The sequence below is a fragment of the Anomaloglossus baeobatrachus genome, chromosome 3 (genome assembly GCF_048569485.1).
Source record: "Anomaloglossus baeobatrachus isolate aAnoBae1 chromosome 3, aAnoBae1.hap1, whole genome shotgun sequence".
Taxonomy (NCBI): domain Eukaryota; kingdom Metazoa; phylum Chordata; class Amphibia; order Anura; family Aromobatidae; genus Anomaloglossus; species Anomaloglossus baeobatrachus.
Window position 1 is genome coordinate 672,333,732 of NC_134355.1, and position 22,766 is coordinate 672,356,497.

At 43.0% G+C, this 22,766-nt stretch overlaps 1 protein-coding gene across 1 annotated transcript in view; it reads right to left on the minus strand.

Moving 5' to 3' along the window:
* The window catches only part of BLK (BLK proto-oncogene, Src family tyrosine kinase), a 139,552-nt gene that overhangs the window by 50,880 nt on the left and 65,906 nt on the right, over positions 1-22,766 (minus strand). The window contains exons 4-9 of the mRNA XM_075341247.1: positions 18,832-18,925; positions 14,292-14,393; positions 13,233-13,336; positions 6,147-6,296; positions 3,966-4,115; positions 167-346 (exon numbers count right to left, since the gene is read on the minus strand). Coding sequence (XP_075197362.1) covers positions 167-346; positions 3,966-4,115; positions 6,147-6,296; positions 13,233-13,336; positions 14,292-14,393; positions 18,832-18,925 — 780 coding nt within the window. The remainder of the gene's footprint in view (positions 1-166; positions 347-3,965; positions 4,116-6,146; positions 6,297-13,232; positions 13,337-14,291; positions 14,394-18,831; positions 18,926-22,766) is intronic.

The window sequence follows — 22,766 nt, forward strand, 5'->3', positions numbered from 1 at the left end:
CCATTGTATTTTGGTCACAAGCCAAACTCCTTTTGCTAAACCCCACCATTAGTTTTTAAGAAAAGTGAAAAAAAAGTCACTAAAGTTGGGTCAAATACCACTTATAAGTGATGCGTCTCTGATATGATAAGTCCCGTCAACTCCCCCCACCCCTCGTGGCACTTACCTTTACTCATATACTCCGTTACAATGTATATGGGCTCTTTGGTGACCACAGCGAATAACCGCACCAGCTTGTTATGCTGGATCGTTTTCATTATGTTTGCTTCTTCCAAAAAAGCCAGGGGTGACATGCTGCCTTCCTTCAATGTCTTTATGGCCACTTTTACATTGTTGTTGTAAAAACCTGAAATTTTAAGAAGAAAATACAAAACATAATCATCTCAGATCACATAGCCTGGAAATGAAGGGATAGTGCCTAAAGCCTCAACTGAAAAGCTATTATGTGCTAGAAACCATATCATTTTATTTCAAAATCATAGTTTCCAATTTCTTCCACCTTAGGACTCTTAGGGTACTTAGGATATGTTTTATAAATCGATACAGTAGCACCATGAGCTGCCTACCTGTGCAACCAACCCCATTAACATTTACAGTAGACCAAAAATACAAAGTGGCATCTTCATACTATTCCCTAAGTCATCTGATCACCCATAAATGCAAAAAAAAAATCAACACTCTGGAGATGCAGAAAATCCTACAGTCTAGGAAATACAACGAATTGTTACATTACTTGACAGATAGCCTTGGAATTAAGGGATAGTATCTAAATCATCAATTGCAAAGCTGTTATGTGCTAGAAACCATAGCATCTTATTTCAAATTCATAGTTTTCAATTTTTTTCCACCTTAGGACTCTTAGGGTACTTAATATATGTTTTATAAATGCATACATTAGAACCATCAGCTGTCTACCTGTGCAACCAACTCCATTAACATTTCCAGAAGACCAAGAACACTAAGTGCCACTGTCTTAGCTAATCCCCAGGTCATCTGACCACCCAGAAATGCAACTGTAAGTAAAAAAATCAACACTCTAGAAATGCAAAAACTCCTGCAGTCTAGGAAATACCATAAATTGTTACATTACTTGACAGATAGCCTAGAAATTAAGTTATAGTTCCTAAAAAAATTAACTACAAAGCTGTTGTGTGCTAGAAACCATAGTGTCTTATTTCAAATTCATAATTTCCAATTTCTTCCACCTTAAGACTCTTAGGGAATTTAGTATATATTTATAAATCCATACATTAGCACCATCAGCTGCCTACCTGTACAACCAACCCCATTAACATTTACAGTAGACCAACAACACAAAGTTGCACCTCCTTAGCTAATCACTAAGTCATCTGACCACCCAGAAATGCAAAAAAATCAACACTATGGAGATGCAGAAAATCCTGCAGTTTAGGAAATACCCTAAATTGCTACATTGCTTGACAGACAGCCTGGAAATGAAGGGATAGTATCTAAATCCTCAACTGCAAAACTGTTATGTGCTAGAAACCATAGTGTCTTATTTCAAATTAATAGTTTCCAATTTCTTTCACCTTAGGACTCTTAGGGTACTTAGTATATGTTTTAGAAATCCATATATTAGCACGATCAGCTGACAACCTGTGCAACCAACCTCATTAATATTTACAGAAGACCAAGAACAATAAGTATCACCTCCATAGTTAAAATTTCAAGTCATCTGCCACCCAGAAATGCAAAAAGTAAAAAATCAACTCTATAGATGCAGAAAACCCTGCAGTCTAGCAAATATCATAAATTGTTACATTACTTGAAAAACAGCATAGAAATTAAGGGATATAATCTAAATTATCAACTGAAAATCTGCTATGTGCTAGAAACCATAGCATCTTACATTATTTCAAATACATGTTTTCTAATTTCTTCCACCTTAGGACCCTTAGAGTACTTAGTAGATATTTTATAAATCCATACATTAGCACCGTCAGCTGCCTACCTGTGCAACCAACCCCATTACCTTTACAGAAGACCAAGAACAGAAAGTGGCACCTCCTTTGCTAAAACCCTAAGTCATCTGCCACCCAGAAATGCAAAACGTAAGTAAAAAAATCAACACTCTGGAGATAAAGAAATCATGCAGTCTAGCAAATATCATAAATTGTTACATTACATGACAAAATAGCCTGGAAATTAAGGAAGAGTACCTAAATGCTCAACTGCAAAGCTGTTATATGCTAGAAACCATAGCATCTTATTTCAAATACATGTTTTCTAATTTCTTCCACCTTAGAACTCTTAGGATACTTAGTATTTGTTTTAAAAATCCATACATTAGCACCATCAACTGCCTACCTGTGCAACCAATCTCATTAATATTTCCAGAAGACCAAGTACCATCTCCTTAGCTAAAACCCCAAGTCAGCTGCCACCCAGAAATGCAAAAAGTAAGTAAAAAATCAACACTCTGGAGATGCAGAAAACCCTGCAGTCTAGCAAATATCATAAATTGTTACATTACTTGAAAAACAGCATAGAAAATCTGAAAATCTGCACTGAAACAGCACTGAAAATCTGCTATGTGCTAGAAACCATAGCATCTTACATTATTTCAAATACACGTTTTCTAATTTATTCCACCTTAGGACCCTTAGGGTACTTAGTAGATGTTTAATAAATCCATACATTAGCACCGTCAGCTGCATACCTGTGCAACCAACACCATTAACATTTACAGAAGACCAAAAACACAAAGTGGCACTTTCTCAGCTAAAACCTCAAGTCATCTGCTACCCAGAAATGCAAAATGTAAGTAAAAAAAAAATGAACACTCTGGAGATGCAGAAATCTGGCAGTCTAGCAAATACCATAAATTGTTGCAAAGCTGTTATGTGCTGCAAACCATAGTGTCTTATTTCAAATTCATAGTTTTCAATTTTTTCCACCTTAGGACTCTTAGGGTACTTAGTATATGTTTTATAAATCCATACATTATCACCATCAGCTGCCAACCTCTGCAACCAACCCCATTAACATTTACAAAAGACCAAAAACACAAAGTGGCACCTCCTTAGCTAAAACCTCAAGTCATCTCCCACCCAGAAATTCAAAAAAGTAAGTAAAAAAATCAACACTCTGGAGATAAATAAAGTCCTGCAGTCTAGCAAGTATCATAAATTGTTACATTACATGACAAAATAGCCTGGAAATTAAGGATGAGCACCTAAATGCTCAACTGAAAAGCTGTTATATGCTAGAAACTGTAGCATCTTATTTCAAATACATGTTTTACTAATTTCTTCCACCTTAGGACCCTTAGAGTACTTAGTATATGTTTTATAAATCCATACTTTAGCACCATCAGCTGCCTACCTGTGCAACCAACACCATTAATATTTACAGAAGACCAAGAACACAAAGTGGCACCTCCTTAACTAAAACCCAAGTCATCTGCTACCCAGAAATGCAAAATGTAAGTAAAAAATCAACACTCTGGAGATGCAGAAAATCCGGCAGTCTATCAAATACCACAAATTGTTACAATGCTATTATGTGCTAGAAACCATAGTGTCTTATTTCAAATTCATAGTTTTCAATTTTTTTCCACCTTAGGACCCTTAGGGTACTTAGTATATGTTTTATAAATTCATACATTAGCATCATCAGCTGCCTTCCTGTGCAACCAACCCCATTAACACTTACAAAAGACCAAGAACACAAAGTGGCACCTCCTTAGCTAAAACCTCAAGTCATCTGCCACCCAGATGCAAAAAAGTAAGTAAAAAATTAGAGCTCTATCTTCTGGGGGTTTTTTTCCCCAAGACTTTATAGGAGATGCAGAAACTCGTGCAGTTTAGCAAATACCATCAGTTCTTACATTACATATCTGTTCTAATCGATTTTCATATTTAATGGAATGGAGGGGTTCACATACTTTTATACTTTTCACCAGGATGTGTTTTTTTTTTATATATATACACATAATTACGCACCCATCCACACTTCTCCAAACTGTCCAGCTCCAAGTTTCTTCACGAGTCTAATCGACTCACGCGGGATTTCCCAGACGTCAACCTCCCACTTGCTCCTGATTATTGATGGGCAGGGCTTCTCCAGTTTGCGGCACAAACCATCTGCCCTGGCTGCAAAAGTCACAGAAGAAAAAAACAGTCAGAGGTTTAGGGTATGTTCAATCCAGAACTAAGGTGCAGATGTAAAATCCTATGTGGATGCATGCAGTGCCTTCAGAGCAGAACGCCAGACCACCCAACTGCACAGGAGACAGCATAGAGTTATGAAGGAAACCAATATGGAGAAGCAGTGCTAAAGAAGGGCCGCAGCATCTTCACTATCAGGATCAGTGAGGGTCCCAGAGCTGGAGCCCAATCTATCTGTGACATATCCTAGCAATATATCATCATCAATATATAGCGCATGCTAAAGACTCCAATGTTTAAAATGCAAGAGACAATGGAGGGATCTAGGCAAGTAGAATCAAGTGTCTTATTATGTCTTTTCCATCCTGCCCTGGAATCATCATTTAAAGGGATCAACAGAAATTGGCCCATTGTATAAATAAAATGATTGTGTTTAATGTATTTTTAAAAAACTTTTTCAATGTTTATTTTTCATATCACAATCTGTATAAAAAAATAAACCAGTTCACCTCCTCCTCCTGATAACACCTCTATATGCAGTAGATAACACAGGATCTACCATTCCCAATAGGTGATGTCACAGCTCACCTCCTCCTCTTGTACAATGACAGGTAACATCTTTATATACAGCAGATTACACAGTATCCACTGTTATGATCCGGAACCATGGAAGATCACAATAGATCATTGGCAAAAAGGTGACAAGAGCATCGGCAACTAATCTGGCCGCCATCCCCTTACTAACCATCACCACTAGAAGTAGCTGAGGGGTGAACTAACCTATGCACCGCGAACCCAGCCGGAGAACTATATATCCTGAAGGAAGGAAAGATGAATAACTCTCTGCCTCAGAAATAGACCGCAAAGGTATAGCAAGCCACCCACATTCAAAGACTGTGGTGGTATAGGAAAACACAATACACAGATAGATGATAGGATTAGCAAAGGTGAGGCCCCACTGACTAAATAGGAAAGGACAGGAAAGGGGCTGATGGTGGCCAGAGAAAAACCCTACAAAAATCCAAATTCCTGATAGTACAAAAAGCCCTCAGATCGCAAGATCTGAACTCCGTCCTATACCAGGCGCTCTTGTCATACCAATGAACAGAAAGCAGGAACCATTACAAATTCAAGAAGCAACAAACACCTGGACTTATAGGAGCAATACTCCAAACATAGCTGCAGGGAGCTTCCCAGCTAAACAACTGAGAGGGAAGATTCCTATATGCAAATCAACTGACAATAACCACAGCAAATGACTAATTCAGATAAGAGCAAAAAGAACAAAACAACATTAAAAAGAGCCAAACACTTATCTGGCGTAGATGTGGTCTGGAGCAAGATGAGAAGGCTGATGAACAAAGAACAAATTATAACCGGCCCAAACAGCCAGGAGACCAAGGTTTAATTAGGCAGAGAGTTAGCAATGGAAACGCCCATTGCTCCAGCACACCTGGTCTCTGTCCAAACCATTCCTGGCCACAAGAGGGAGCTTTACAGCAGCAAAAGCATAACTGACATTCACAACAATCCACCATTCACAATAGATTATATCATAGCTCACCTCCTCCTCCTGTACAATAACTGTTAACATCTTCATATACAGTAGATAACACAGGATCCAGCATTCACAGTAGGTGATGTCACAGCTCACCTCCTCCTCCTCCTTCTGTACAATGTCTGATAACACCTTTACATACAGTAGATAACACAGGATCCACGATTTACAGTAAGTGATATAACAGCTCACTTCCCCCTCCTGTACAATGACTGAAAACACCTTTATATGCAGTAGAAAACACACACAGGATCCACCATTCACAATAGGTGATGTCACAGCTCACCTCCTCCTTCATCTTTACAATGTCTGATAAGACCTCTATATTCAGTAGAAAACACAGGATCCACTAAGTGAATTAATATATAAAACAACAGAAAATTGAAGACATGCCTCCTTTGCCCTCCATGTTATATAATACATTCAGTATGGAAAAAAATGATATATTATACACTTACCGGAATAATGTTTGACAAGTTCTTGTAGTGAGGAAAAAGTGAGGGTTGGGGAGATATAAAATCCATCATTGTCCAGCTTCCTGATCTTATAGTGTTTGATTAAATCTCCTCTTGAGGCATCCTTATCCCGAACAGAAAGTGAGTAGGTGCCTGGTGGAAAAAAGGTATTATAATCCTATTATTTCATGTACACTTCATAAAGGTACAATGCTTCAGCCGCTGGAATAAAATGTAATATGTGTAGAAATGTTACAGTAGAACAGACACCCAAGGACACTAAATGTTTTAGAGAGTGAGGTCCTTGCATGGTGATACATGATAAGATTCTGTCTGCAGCCACCACTAGGGGGAGCTCCCTGTATACAGAGATACATGATAAGATTCTGTCTGTAGTCACCACTAGGGGGAGCTCCCTGTATGCAGAGATACATGATAAGATCCTGTCTGCAGTCACCACTAGAGGGAGCTCCCTGTATACAGAGATACATGATAAGATCCTGTCTGCAGCCACCACTAGGGGGAGCTCCCTGTATACAGATATACATGATAAGATTCTGTCTGTAGTCACCACTAGGGGGAGCTCCCTGTATGCAGAGATACATGATAAGATCCTGTCTGCAGTCACCACTAGAGGGAGCTCCCTGTATACAGAGATACATGATAAGATCCTGTCTGCAGTCACCACTAGGGGGAGCTCCCTGTATACAGATATACATGATAAGATTCTGTCTGCAGTCACCACTAGGGGGAGCTCCCTGTATGCAGAGATACATGATAACACTGTCTGCAGCCACCACTAGGGGGAGCTCCCTGTATGCAGAGATACATGATAACACTGTCTGCAGCCACCACTAGGGGGAGCTCCCTGTATACAGAGATACATGATAAGATCCTGTCTGCAGTCACCACTATGGGGAGCTCTCTGTATACAGAGATACATGATAAGATCCTGTCTGCAGCCACCACTAGGGGGAGCTCCCTGTATACAGAGATACATGATAAGATCCTGTCTGCAGCCACCACTAGGGGGAGCTCCCTGTATACAGAGATATATGATAAGATCCTGTCTGCAGCCACCACTAGGGGGAGCTCCCTGTATACAGAGATACATAAGATCCTGTCTGCAGCCACCACTAGAGGGAGCTCCCTGTATACAGAGATACATGATAAGATCCTGTCTGCAGTCACCACTAGGGGGAGCTCCCTGTATACAGAGATACATGATAAGATTCTGCCTGCAGCCACCACTAGAGGGAGCTCCCTGTATACAGATATACATGATAAGATTCTGTCTGCAGCCACCACTAGGGGGAGCTCCCTGTATACAGAGATACATGATAAGATTCTGTCTGCAGTCACCACTAGGGGGAGCTCCCTGTATACAGAGATACATGATAAGATCCTGTCTGCAGTCACCACTAGGGGGAGCTCCCTGTATACAGAGATACATGATAAGATTCTGCCTGCAGCCACCACTAGAGGGAGCTCCCTGTATACAGAGATACATGATAAGATCTGTCTGCAGTCACCACTAGGGGGAGCTCCCTGTATACAGAGATACATGATAAGATCCTGTCTGCAGCCACCACTAGCTGGAGCTCCCTGTATACAGAGATACATGATAAGATTCTGTCTGCAGCCACCACTAGGGGGAGCTCCCTGTATACAGAGATACATGATAAGATCCTGTCTGCAGCCACCACTAGGGGGAGCTCCCTGTATACAGAGATACATGATAAGACCTGTCTGCAGCCACCACTAGGGGGAGCTCCCTGTATACAGAGATACATGATAAGATCTGTCTGCAGCCACCACTAGGGGGAGCTCTCTGCATACAGAGATACATGATAAGATCCTGTCTGCAGCCACCACTAGGGGGAGCTCTCTGCATACAGAGATACATGATAAGACCTGTCTGCAGCCACCACTAGGGGGAGCTCCCTGTATACAGAGATACATGATAAGATCTGTCTGCAGCCACCACTAGGGGGAGCTCTCTGCATACAGAGATACATGATAAGATCTGTCTGCAGTCACCACTAGGGGGAGCTCCCTGTATACAGAGATACATGATAAGATCTGTCTGCAGTCACCACTAGGGGGAGCTCCCTGTATATAGAGACACATCATAAGATCCTGTCTGCAGCCACCACTAGGGGGAGCTCCCTGTATACAGAGATATATCCGAACATCCAACTAAAAGATCTAAAAACACTGAAGCAGCAAAACGTGAAAACTAACAAGATTTGAGTCAGTCTCAAAACTCTCATACCACAATCAGTCCTAAGTTTCCTTTTTTGCAGCCGAACTCATGGAAGGATTTCTTCACCTTTCTGTTAAAAGGGAGTCAATTGCTGAAGTAAAATCACAGGTAATAATACATGATCCGTCCGTGTAATGTATAGATGTGTCAGGTCCTCCAGAGAGAGAGATGATTTGACGAATAGAGAAGATCCACAGAAAGGATCAACTATTCGGGTATTTAAAAATGGCCTGAATCTGGGAGTTCTTAGTCCAAGTCATCTGTGAATGGAAACCAAGCAGCAGCAGCAGTGCACTGTACGGGTGGGGTGCGCGGGGCATGGGTGGATAACCACCATCTGTACTGTAATTCTGCACCCTGCGTGCTGTCGGCCACAGATTCTTAGTAATGATAAGAACCCAAAACGTGTCTATCTCAGGAAATAATACCGTATACAGCATCACTACAGCTGTTATTAGAAAAAAGAAAAATACTCGTCTGACTAGAGAAACTCATGCAGAATACAAACACAATAGTATGTGGCCAATGTGTGGGGAATTCCTCAGTCCCCTCTAAAGCTGCGGCTGTATACACGTCTATGTGCAGATTTCTGGGAGACACATTGGGATGGCAGCTACAGGGGAGATTTTGTATATATACTGAACTAGCTGTAGTACCCGGCGTTGCCCGGAATAGTAATTGTCTCTCTGTCTCTCTCCCAGTCTCTTTCTGCCTGTCGTTCTCTATCTGTCTCTGTCTGTCTGTGTGTCTCTTTTTGTCTGTGTGTCTGTGTGTCTCTGTCTGTCTGTGAGTCTCTATCTGTCTCTCTCTATCTGTGTCTCTGTCTGTCTGTCTTTCTGTCTGTCTCTCTGTGTCTCTTTCCCTGTCTGTCTCTTTCCCTGTCTGTGTGTCTGTCTCTATCCATGTGTGTCTCTGTATCTATCCATGTCTGTCTTTCTGTGTCTATCTCTCTGTCTGTTTATTAGTCTCTCTGTCTGTCTATCTCAGTCTGTCTCTCTATATCTCTGTGTCTGTCTGTCTGTTAGTCTCTTTCCCTGCCTGTCTCTTTCCCTGCCTGTCTCGTTCCAGGTCTGTCTCTTTCCCCGCCTGTCTCGTTCCAGGTCTGTCTCTTTCACCGCCTGTCTCTTTCCCCGTCTGTCTCTTTCCTGTCTGTCTCTTTCCCTGTCTGTCTCTTTCACCGTCTCTCTCTTTCCCCGTCTCTCTCTTTCCAGGTCTGTCTCTTTCCCCATCTGTCTCTTTCCCCATCTGTCTCTTTCCAGGTCTGTTTCTTTCCCCATCTGACTCTGTCTCTTTCCCTGTCTCTGTCTCTTTCCCTGTCTGTCTCTTTCCCTGCTCTTTCCTTGTCTGTTTCTTTCTGTATCTGTCTCTCTCTGTCTGTCTCTTTCCCTGTCTGCCTCTTACTCTATCTGTGCCTATGTCTGTCTCTTTCTGTCTCTCTGTATCCGTCTCCCCATCCACATCTTATTACCTCACACATTAGCTTTTTATACTAACAGTTTATTTTGTTCCTATAGCAACCAATCACAGTTGCTATTAATAACCTATAGCTCGCAGCTCCATTGACTTTAATGAAAGCAGGTTTTTAGGAGAGTAACTGTAAAGTGTGGGATTAAATTTTCCCCTGAAAACATAGTCTATGACGTTCCCTGAGTCGCATGAGGCGTCTGTGCAAAATTTCGTGATTGTAAATTTGACGGTGCATACATGACATCATCATATGGGCTGTCGCATATTGTTTAAAGGCATAGTACGCCTAGTGTATGGAAACTTTTGACTTTGCAGAAAGGAATAAAAATGCCTTAAAACATTCTCTCTCTCTCTCATTATTTTGGCATTTGGCAAATAGAAATAATTTTTGTTTCTAATAGTGATGGGTGGACCCGGACTGTAAAAGTCCAGATCTGTACGGTTTCAAAGGTACCTGCTTGCTGGACCCGGTTGTTGATCCGGATCCAGCACTTGGGGAAATTTAAAAAAAAAATAAAGTAAAAATAAAGAAAATAAGAATGAAGCAAACACTTCTACTTACCAAGGCTCTGGCGCAGCAATAATTGCTCCCAAGGCCTCTCATTATTGCTCATCCATATTCGCTGCTTCCTTCGCCCACTGGCCGTCCTGGCGTCTGTGATTGGTTGCAGTCAGACGCACCCCCTGCCTGTGTGACAGCGTCTGACTGCAACCAATCACAGGCGCTGTCTGCGGGTCAGTATCATGGTATAAAGATAAATAAATAAATAAATACAATATTTGGCATAGCTTCTCCCAATATTATGATACCAGCACAGATAAAGCATATGGCTACAGGCTGCAGCCCCCAGCCCTGCTCTTCTCTTGGCTGTGTTTCAAAATAAGTAGAACTGCTTGTGGCTTTTTTGAAAAAAAAAAATAAATAAATAAATAAATAATTTATTAAAACGACTTGCGGTACTCCCCAATTTTGATAACTAACCATGATTAAGCCTGACAGCTGGGGGCTGGTATTCTCAGGCTGGGGAGACCCAAGCTTATTGAGCCGCCCGAGATTAAAAATAACTGAAATGGGCTGCCATTAACCTCTTATATTACCCCGATTGCCACCGCACCAGGGCAATTGGGAAGAGCCAGGTAAAGCATCGGGCTTGTCACATCTAATGGATGTGACAATCCTGGGTAGCCGCAGGCTGACATTTTTAGGCTGGGTAGCTAATCAATAACCAGTCAGAGAATACCAGCTCCAGCTATCGGGCTTTATCTTGGCTGGGTGTCAAAATTTGGGGGGGATCGCACATTGGTTTATTAAATTCTTTATTTAAATAATACAAAACAAAAGCCTCATAGTGTTCCTCTTATTTTGATACACAGCCAAGATAAGCGCAGGGCTGGGGGCTGCAGCCTGTAACCGTGGGCTTTATCTGTGCTGGGTATCATAATGGGGGGGACACTACGCCAAATATTTTATTTATTTATTTATTTTTATACCATGATAGATGCAAGTAGCATCTGTGATTGGAAGCGTTAGACACGCAGTCAATCAGGCTGGGGGGCGCGTTTGACTGAAACTAATCACAGACCCCAGTGAGTGGAGAAAACAGTGCATATAAATGAGCGATTGTGAGTGGCACCGGAAGTGAATTAGCGGCCACTGGAGCAGTGTACAGCCGCGACGGGGCCTCGGTAAGTACAGAGCGCTTGCTCCTATCCCTCTATCCCTTCTACCAACATTTTTAATTGCCCGATTCTGGTCCCCATAGACTTATATGGGGACCGGAATCCGTCCCAAAACCGGATTTTAAAAACCGGATCATCGGGATCCGCTGGTTTCGGTTATCTACGAATCATTTCAAATAGTGAGAAAAACCTGCAGATGTGTCTTTATAGAGTGCGGAGGGAAAAACCTGCAGATGTGTCTTTATAGAGAGTGGAGGGAAAACCTGCAGATGTGTCTTTATAGAGAGCGGAGGGAAACACCTGCAGATGTGTCTTTATAGAGAGCGGAAGGAAAAACCTGCAGATGTGTCTTTATAGAGAGCGGAAGGAAAAACCTGCAGATGTGTCTTTATAGAGAGCGGAGGGAAACACCTGCAGATGTGTCTTTATAGAGAGCGGAAGGAAAAACCTGCAGATGTGTCTGTATAGAGAGCAGAGGGAAAAACCTGCAGATGTGTCTGTATAGAGAACGGAGGGAAAACCTGCAGATGTGTCTGTATAGAGAGCTGAGGGAAAACCTACAGATGTGTCTGTATAGAGAGGGAGGGAAAAACCTGCAGATGTGTCTGTATAGAGAGCAGAGGGAAAAACCTGCAGATGTGTCTTTATAAAGAGCGGATGGAAACACCTGCAGATGTGTCTGTATAGAGAGCAGAGGGAAAAACCTGCAGATGTGTCTGTATAGAGAGGGAGGGAAAAACCTGCAGATGTGTCCTTATAGAGAGCGGAGGGAAAAACCTGCAGATGTGTCTGTATAGAGAGCAGAGGGAGAAACTTGCAGATGTGTCTTTATAGAGAGGGAGGGAAAAACCTGCAGATGTGTCTTTATAGAGAGGAAGGGAAAAACCTGCAGATGTGTCTTTATAGAGAGCGGAGGGAAAAACCTCCAGATGTGTCTTTATAGAGAGCGGAGGGAAAAACCTGCAGATGTGTCTGTATAGAGAGCGGAGGGAAAAACCTGCAGATGTGTCTGTATAGTGAGTGGATTCATAATTCTGGTATTTTGTTTCTTTTTATAATGTTTACTGATCGGGTTAATTAGTTTAATATTTTCATAGATCAGACTTTTCTGAACACGTTGATACCAAATATGTATATTTTTTTACATGTGATTATCATTAACATAGAACTTTTTTATTATTTTTTTTATTTCTTTACTTTTTACGGCCCTTTAAGAGAATTGAACTTGTGATTGTCTGATTGCCTCGCTCCAACTGCATACGCAGAGTCAGTGAGTACATTTCCCCATCACCCACTCCTTTGCTGATGGGATCACACTGCAGTGAACGGCCGCTGCACACAAGAGTGGGTGATGAGAGTGCACCCATACTGACATTGCCTTCCTCCTCATCTTCCTCTCCCGTAAGCTTCAGCAACCGCTGCTTTCTCAAATCAGATTTATGACCACTTGTGCTCATAAATCAGAACAAAGCTAAGAAAAAACAAAAGAGTTACAAACTCTCTCATGAGAACGAGCTCGCTGATGGATTCTAAGTTAACTCATACTATAGTCAGTAATGTGCGAAATCTGTAACAGATAAATGTTTTAATATTTTTAATGAATCAATAGTTTTTTTGCCAATAAACAAAACCTACGCATAGATTTGTGCATTATTTTACATGCAATGTGATCTTACCTAGGCTGGTCTCGCTCTCACGGATAAGGAAGGTTCCAGGGATGTTGTCCGGCGCTAAGAGTTGTCTTTCAGCATCTTTCCTGGTGATGTTATTGAAGAAGAACCTGAGAAAAGAATCAGACAAGTTACATCTGGATTCCTCGGCCGTAGACGGACATTATAGGGAATCTGGGCTTTGGACAATCGCTGTTAGAATAAACTAAGCACAATGTGTCATTGCAGGATTAATGGTGATTGGTGGGAAAAGAGGTCAGCAAGTGCTTAAAGGGGTGGTTCACCCATATTTTTTATTGTCTAGATCGATATTATATTGAGAAACAATGTTTCTCTCAAATACCTTGTGTTGTCAATAGTGCCTGTGAGAGGCGCTATTGCAGACCGCTGCTCCCCGTCCAGTGACGTACCCGTCCAATGCTGCCTCGTCACATCCGTGCAGCCGGCTGCATTTTGAGCCCATCTGCTCCCTGCTCCTCCTCCCTCCTTCCTCACAGCACGTCTCTTGCTTGCAGCGTTCTGCGAGGAGGGAGGAGGAGGGGGGAGCAAATGGGCTGTGACAGCAGTGAAACACCGCTCACCGCTCAGAGTCTGGAAGACTGTAGCCGGCTGCACGGATGTGACGAGGCAGCATTGGACGAGTACGTCACTGGACGGGGAGCAGCGGTCTGCAATAGCGCCTCTCATAGGCACTATTGACAACACAAGGTATTTGAGAGAAACATTGTTTCTCAATATAATATCGATCTAGACAAAAAAAAATATGGGTGAACCACCCCTTTAATATTCCAATAGCACCACCGTAAGAGAAATGGAGCACTACACTGAGAAAAGAGGAAAAGAAAAAGTACAAACTTTATTTTTAGACATCTTACATAAGATATAAAGGTAAAAGTCTAAAATTCTATAGAGAATGTAACAATATACGCAGATAATAGATATGAAGAAGACAACTTATATACAAGACGTGTGAGAAGACAATCTGCAAAATAAATAAGTGCAAACATTGAGATTTTAATTGAACAAATCAAATTCCGTTTCCCATCTGTGAAATGTTTCACTCACTTTTCCATCTCTAAGCTGTCTACAACAGTCACAAAGTTGCTGGGGATGTAGCCTTCTTTGCCGGTGCGTTCTGACTTCGCCATCCACCAATCTCCACTGGAGCTGAGGAAATATAGAGGAACAACATTTAAGAAAAGGCTTTTAATATACTGTGTATATATATATATATATATATATATATATATATATATATATATATATATACTGCAATATATATGGCAAAGGTAGTTTTAAGAATGGCCAGCAGAGGTCACTGTAGATGCTACAACTCTCAGAGCAAGGCTTCAGAAGGCACAGATAATGCACAACATTAAAGAAAAGTACATGGCCCATCAGGGGACATTCTAGCCGTGCCTACTCTCTCTGGGTCACTACATATACTGTATACACGTACAGCTTTTACTCCTCAAAATTAAAATCACAACAAAAAGGAAACATCATCTAAAAATGATGAAAGAATGGAAGCAACATTTTTAAAACATCAATGTATCCAGTCTGAAGTATGAGCCACGTGCAGAAATCCCGGCACTTCCAGCCTCGGCTGCTATCAGTGAGGTTATTAATGTATAACGCCTGCCTGGATCCACAGACTCAGACGGGCTGTAATGGACAGGCTAGAGGGAAGCCACTCACCAAGCAGGACCCCCAGAACCCTGAAACCCTTTAACCCCTATACAGGGATTTGGAATTACACAGGACCCTGGTGATCACTACCTGTGGAAGGCTGCAGTCTGATGAGAGTAGTCGTCAGGCAGGGTCAAACCAGGAATTGCAGAACAGGGACAGAATCGGCAGGCAAGGACGTAATCAGAAAACGTAGCAGAGGTCAAATCCGGATCAGGCAGCGAGGTACAAAAACAGCAGGCAGGAGACGTAGTCAGAAAACAAGCGGTAATCAGCACACAGGAATCACAGGACGAAACAGGAGCCAGAATTCTCAGAACTATCTCTGGCAGAGGTCAGCAGACAGGAGGGGAATTAAAAAGGGTGTGGTGTCTTCCCATAGGCTGTAGCTGAATGATGGTACTTCAGCTGGGAGACACCTGCCACCTACAGTCAGCCAGTGGCACTGCAGATCCCCAGGAAACCCAGACCAGTGGATGAACGGAGCCTGTGCCCACCGGCGCCGCTGGCATCGACTCCTCTCCCATCACCAGCACCATCCACGGCAGGAACACGGTGTCGCCTGGCGATTGTAGCAGAAGTCGCTGGAGCAGACTCCGGTGGTGACGTAACATAATGGTATCTGAGGAAGGTTCTGCCGCTGAATGCAGTTGGGCAAATCATCAAAATCAGCATCACATTTATTTGGTCGTAGAACTAGTGGCGCGGCCATTTCTCTGAAGCTTCCCAAGAATCATTTAGCAATTCAACAATGCCAGAAAGTATATTGCTGATGGTACTGTGAGCATCCTGTGAGGCCTAAATGTGCTCCCATGGCTGCAGCATCTCCAGACTTGTCTGCATGAGCACATCTAGGGCGTCAATGGTCGGAGATTACACAGAAGCTGCCAGCAGAGGATCTTGATGATTTTCTACATATACATGTGCATCTCAATAAATTAGAATATCATCAAAAAGTTAATTTATCTCAGTAATTCAATACAAAACGGGAAACGTGTGTAATGACTCTATATAATATATAGAAATAGATCCCTCTGTGTGCAATGACTCTATATAATATATAGGAATAGATCCCTCTGTGTGTAATGACTCTATATAATATATAGAAATAGATCCCTCTGTGTGCAATGACTCTATATAATATATAGGAATAGATCCCTCTGTGTGTAATGACTCTATATAATATATAGAAATAGATCCCTCTGTGTACAATGACTCTATATAATATATAGGAATAGATCCCTCTGTGTGTAATGACTCTATATAATATATAGGAATAGATCCCTCTGTGTGTAATGACTCTATATAATATATAGGAATAGATCCCTCTGTGTGTAATGACTCTATATACTATATAGGAAAAGATCCCTCTGTGTGTAATGACTCTATATACTATATAGCAATAGATCCCTCTGTGTGTAATGAGTCTATATAATATATAGGAATAGATCCCTCTGTGTGTAATGACTCTATATACTATATAGGAAAAGATCCCTCTGTGTGTAATGACTCTATATACTATATAGGAAAATATCCCTCTGTGTGTAATGACTCTATATAATATATAGAAATAGATCCCTCTGTGTGCAATGACTCTATATAATATATAGGAATAGATCCCTCTGTGTGTAATGACTCTATATAATATATAGGAAAAGATCCCTCTGTGTGTAATGACTCTATATAATATATAGGAATAGATCCATCTGTGTGTAATGACTCTATATAATATATAGGAATAGATCCCTCTGTGTGTAATGACTCTATATACTATATAGGAAAAGATCCCTCTGTGTGTAATGACTCTATATACTATATAGCAATAGATCCCTCTGTGTGTAATGAGTCTATATAATATATAGGAATAGATCCCTCTGTGTGTAATGACTCTATATAATATATAGGAATAGATCCCTCTGTGTGTAATGACTCTATATAATATATAGGAATAGATCCCTCTGTGTGTAATGACTCTATATAATATATAGGAATAGATCCCTCTGTGTGTAATGACTCTATATAATATATAGGAATAGATCCCTCTGTGTGTAATGACTCTATATACTATATAGGAAAAGATCCCTCTGTGTGTAATGACTCTATATACTATATAGCAATAGATCCCTCTGTGTGTAATGAGTCTATATAATATATAGGAATAGATCCCTCTGTGTGTAATGACTCTATATACTATATAGGAAAAGATCCCTCTGTGTGTAATGACTCTATATACTATATAGGAAAAGATCCCTCTGTGTGTAATGACTCTATATAATATATAGAAATAGATCCCTCTGTGTGCAATGACTCTATATAATATATAGGAATAGATCCCTCTGTGTGTAATGACTCTATATAATATATAGGAAAAGATCCATCTGTGTGTAATGACTCTATATAATATATAGGAATAGATCCCTCTGTGTGTAATGACTCTATATAATATATAGGAATGGATCCCTCTGTGTGTAATGACTCTATATACTATATAGGAAAAGATCCCTCTGTGTGTAATGACTCTATATACTATATAGCAATAGATCCCTCTGTGTGTAATGAGTCTATATAATATATAGGAATAGATCCCTCTGTGTGTAATGACTCTATATACTATATAGGAAAAGATCCCTCTGTGTGTAATGACTCTATATACTATATAGGAAAAGATCCCTCTGTGTGTAATGACTCTATATAATATATGTGTTTCACTTTTTGTATTGAATTACTGAAATAAATTAACTTTTTGATGATATTCTAATTTACTGAGATGCACTTGTAATTACAACATACATCATCCATCCACGGGATATATAGTAGATAGATAATAGAGAGATAAAGGGATAGATAATTGATAGCAGACAGACAGACAGACAGGAGAGTGGATCATGACCTGGAACCCCCTGAAGAGGTCTTTGTTTGCATACCGTCCATCTTATCAGCTGCCACTAGGTGTTTTGTGCCTCCAAGTTTTGCTGGATGAATCATTCTAATGACTGTACCCCCAGCGTTGCGGCAGGTGGGAGCTGAACACCCTGTGGTCTTCACTAATGTGTCTTCTGAAGGGACTGTGCCTCCGGACTTGAGAGGCACTAATGTTGTACCATGGGCCTGTTGTTTTAGGGATAGAATTTGTTGGTTACGGGACTTAGGCTTGTATGGCCTAAAGAAAGAAAACGTCGAGATCCCGGAGAAGAAAAGAGTAGATAGTGATCTTATGTGTGTTTTATTGCATGATTTTATTATATTATAGATTTCTGCATGGCCTAGGACGGCCATGGTTAAAGAGGGGAGGAATGTAGGAGAGTAGATCGTGATCTGCAACCAACTAAAGGCATCCTTGTTTGTATAAAGTGTTTAATGTGTATTTATATATGTAGATTTCTGATGTGTGTATTTGGGTTGCCATGTTATCATCTGCCACTAGGTGCCACGGGTCCTGGACTCCCTAGCTGGAGGGAAAAGCTTAGGTCTAAGGCAGTGGCAGAGCTGAAAGGGTTAACAGAGTAGCTGTCTCCCAGTGAGAGATCTACAATGTTGAGGATTTCTTGGTTTTAGTCAGTGAAGAGTAATACAGAAATGCAAGGAACACATGTAGCAGAGTGGAGAGTGTGGTGTGGAGGAAAACAGGCTAAGAGTGAGCAAGAGGAAGTCAAAATGACCAGAACGAACTACACCTCTACAGCTTTAGCAGGCTACTTTTAGTAGTGCAGCAGATGGCTGATGGCCGGGACGTCCTGCTGCACGCATAACACATATAAAGTGCTCAAATATCAATACTTTATAGTTAGGAAATATTAGCACCATGCTATAAAAAAGTGTGTTATTAAAATGGCTAATACCTCAGGACCGGCCGGAGATCCAGACTGTTCATGTAGGGCAAACCCTAATAATGGCATCAATAAACGCCTGCACTTACTCTGACAGCAGCTCCAGCTTCTCTCCTTTCTGCAGCTCCAGGTCGCCATTATTTATCGGAGTGTAGTCATACAACGCCGCAATGTATTTCTTTTCTGTGCATAAAAAAGATTTCCAAACATTACAAAAGCCAAGTGATCAGTTCAATAGTCAATACGCGCGAGGAGAAGGTTTAATTCTCACGATGTGTGGACCATGCGCTCATAATGTCCATTATCCAGGCTTACAATTAGCGTACGGCATCCTCTTCATCATGTTCATTATGGAACCAAATTGTGCCCCATGGTGCACCTTATGAACTAATCTGCTCCTATAGTAAACGGTGCGTAATGTTTGGCATATAGAGTAGATTCTACATGAAAACATTCTCACTGTGCCGCCATATTGATTACACTGTGGTATATATAGTAGATTAACACAGTATATTAGAGGACTGCTGCAGCCTGACAATGGCTGCAGCGGTCCGGTAACTAGAAGATCATGTCATCAGATCTTTTCTAATCTGTTTAGAGTCACCTGACTGTTGCAGCCAATCACAGGCTGTAGTCAGTGGTGTAATTAGGGCCCCCACCAGGATGTTGGTCAGATATAGTCAGTGTGGGTGTAAACTGGTAGTTTGGATACAACATCACAGTAAAGGCGACTCAGTGATGACTCACAATGATTATTTATTTTACAGAAATAAAGAGTTAATAATGGTAAGAAACAATCAGAAAACAGGACAAATGGTTATCAGAAGGTGGATAAACAGACAATCAGTATTATACAAAATACAAATGCAGTATCTTTACATTCAGTTACTTAAGATCACAGATCTTCCTCTCGGCTCAGATCACAGATCTTCCTCTCGGCTCAGATCACAGATCTTCCTCTCGGCTCAGATCACAGATCTTCCTCTTGGCTCAGATCACAGATCTTCCTGTCGGCTCAGATCACAGATCTTCCTCTTGGCTCAGATCACAGATCTTCCTCTCGGCTCAGATCACAGATCTTCCTCTCGGCTCAGATCACCGATCTTCCTCTTGGCTCAGATCACAGATCTTCCTCTCGGCTCAGATCACAGATCTTCCTCTCGGCTCAGATCACAGATCTTCCTCTCGGCTCAGATCACCGATCTTCCTCTTGACTCAGGTTACCAACCTTCCTCTCGGCTCAGGTCACTGATCTTCCTCTCGGCACAGGTCACCGATCCTCCTCTCGGCACAGGTCACCGATCTTCCTCTCGGCACAGGTCACCGATCCTCCTCTCGGCACAGGTCACCGATCCTCCTCTCGACACAGGTCACCGATCCTCCTCTCGGCACAGGTCACCGATTCTCCTCTCGGCACAGGTCACCGATCCTCCTCTCGGCACAGGTCACCAATCTTCCTCTCTCAGCTTAGGTCACCGATCCTCCTCTCGGCACAGGTCACTGATCCTCCTCTTGGCACAGGTCACCGATCCTCCTCTCGGCACAGGTCACCGATCTTCCTCTCAGCTTAGGTCATTTATCTTCCTCTCAGCTTAGGTCATTGATCTTCCTCTCAGCTTACATATAGCTCAGCCCTTCTCTGGCATCTGACCACTCTCAAATCCTTCTGGGGCAATGGGGGCTGAGAGGCCAGTTTGCGATCCCACAACCTGCCTGATACAGGGTCCGGTGCCAACTCCTCTGCTCCACAGCTCAGCCGAGCCTTTTATACTTAGCAACAGTACCACAACTGTAACAAAACCTGGCATCTCTTCCATATTCTTCCCTCAAGGAAACACACACTTCACTGTTTAGTTCCTATTGCCTCCGCTGACCAGAAGATGATGATGTTCTCCTGCATACATTGTGTGAGGTCACTTAAGCGCATCTTCTGCTCCCTTTCAGGTATGCAAAGCTCTTCGAACTCATATCTTTCTGTACAATATGATACATAAAGAAAATATGAGCAGCGCTCCAGGTTAAGATTACTGATGGGCTGTAATGTCAAGGTAGTGATGGTAGTGATGCTGCAGGCCAGAAAATGCAGTATGCCAGACACTGTTTGCACTAGCCGACATGCAACTGTATACTCTTAAAGGGAACCTGTCACCAGTTTTTGGGCCTATAAGCTGCGGCCACCATTAACGGGCTCTTATTTACAACATTCTAAAATGCTGCATATAAGAGCGCAGGCCACTGTGAAGAAAGTAAAAATCACTTGATAATACTCACCTAACGATCGGTTCGGTGGAGTTGGGTCATATGGGTATCTTCGTTCTCAGATGCCGTCGCCTCCTCTTTCGGCCATCTTTGTCATCCTTCTGAAGTTGGGGTACATGACGCGTTGTACGTCATCCACACTCGCCGGCATTGAGGTCCTGCGCAAGGGCAGATCAAAGTATTGTAGTGCGCCTGCGCGAGACCAGAGAGTGTGGATGACGTAGGACGTGTCATGCACTCAGGCTTGAGAAGGAGGACGAAGATGACCGAAACAGGAGGCTCTGGCACCGGAGAATGCAGACGCCCATATGACCAAACTCCACCGCAGCGACCGCTTTAGATAAGTATTATAAAGTGCATTTTACGTTCTATCCAGCAGCCTTGGCTCTTATATACAGCATGTTAGAATGCTATATATAAGAGCCCTGTGGTGGTTGTGTGACGCCCTGGGCAAGGCAGGGGTCACAGGTCATAACACCACCACACCCTACACCCCAGTTAGGAACACCAAAGCTAACCCAAAAATCCTTGTTGCCTTCCTCCAGGAGCTGGTGTCCACACCAGGGGGTGGGCCAGGCGGTTGGCTCCACCCACCGAGGAGTTCACAGCTCTGGAGGCGGGAAAACCAGGCAGTCCAGCTAGGGACGGAGAGGAGTAAACAGTGAAGTGGAAGGAAGTGGTAAAGGACAAAAGGAGAGAAGCTGAGGAAAGGAAAAGTGACAGTTAAGAAAGCCTGAAGTTAGTCCGGGTGTGTGCCCCGGACTGAGAGACAGCAAGGTCAGCAGACGGCGGTGACTGTCTGGAGGGGTGACTGCTTGGAAGTTGCTGGAAGGACCACGGACGGGTGGTGGCCCGGCGGTACCGGAGCGGTATACAAAGAGCAGTCAGCACCAGGGCAGGGGCCTTTCGGATCCCGGCAAGGCTAGGAGTCGCCATAATTTGCCAAATCCGTCAGTGAAGGGGACGACTGTCTCCCAACAACCAAGTCCCGATTGAAGGCAACAGTCCAACCGTAATCGAGAGACACCGCCAAGGCCAGGGCACCAGTTTCTCAGGGCCAGCGCCTGCGGGCAAAGTAGGGCTCCTCCGGCCCATATCCAAGCCGGGGAGCGGGTTACCGGTGGGAACCCATCGCAACCATCATCATCTTAGGTGCAGGAAAAAGGGACCGTCACCGTCACCTACTGGGGAAAGCAAGTGCAGCCGTCCGTGGGAACCGTCTTTCCAGCCGTGTGTTTTACCGAGAACTGTGTCATCGTCTCAGGCTGAGTGAGTACCACAGTGCCGCAAGGCATAGAGCTGCCCCCGCGTCCCTGCATCCCACCAAGCTCTGCATCACCCACCTCATCACTGGGCCCCGGGACCACCAACCCCCCTACCCACGGAGGGGAGGATTAACATCCAGCTGCCCCATACCATCACTCCCGGGATCCCCATACAGAGCAGCGGTGGTGTCTACAAATCACCACAACCGTGGGTGGCGTCACGGACAATAAACAATCCCCACACCCAAACCCCCCTTTTCACTCACGGGCGAGGAGCGCCGCCAGAGTCCCCGGGATCCGGCCCATCGCTCGAGCCACCGAGCAGCAGCAGGCCGCAGCAGCCGCGGCAGCCGGACCCGAGCAGTGGGGAGAGCGCGGCGTCCCCTCCTCCGCCCGCGACAACTTGGCGTCACGAACAGGATCTTACCGCTCTGCCGTCTGGTAGAGGTGCGCCTTGTTACCGCCGGAGGTGTCCGGCCGGAAAATTTCAGAAGCCGCCA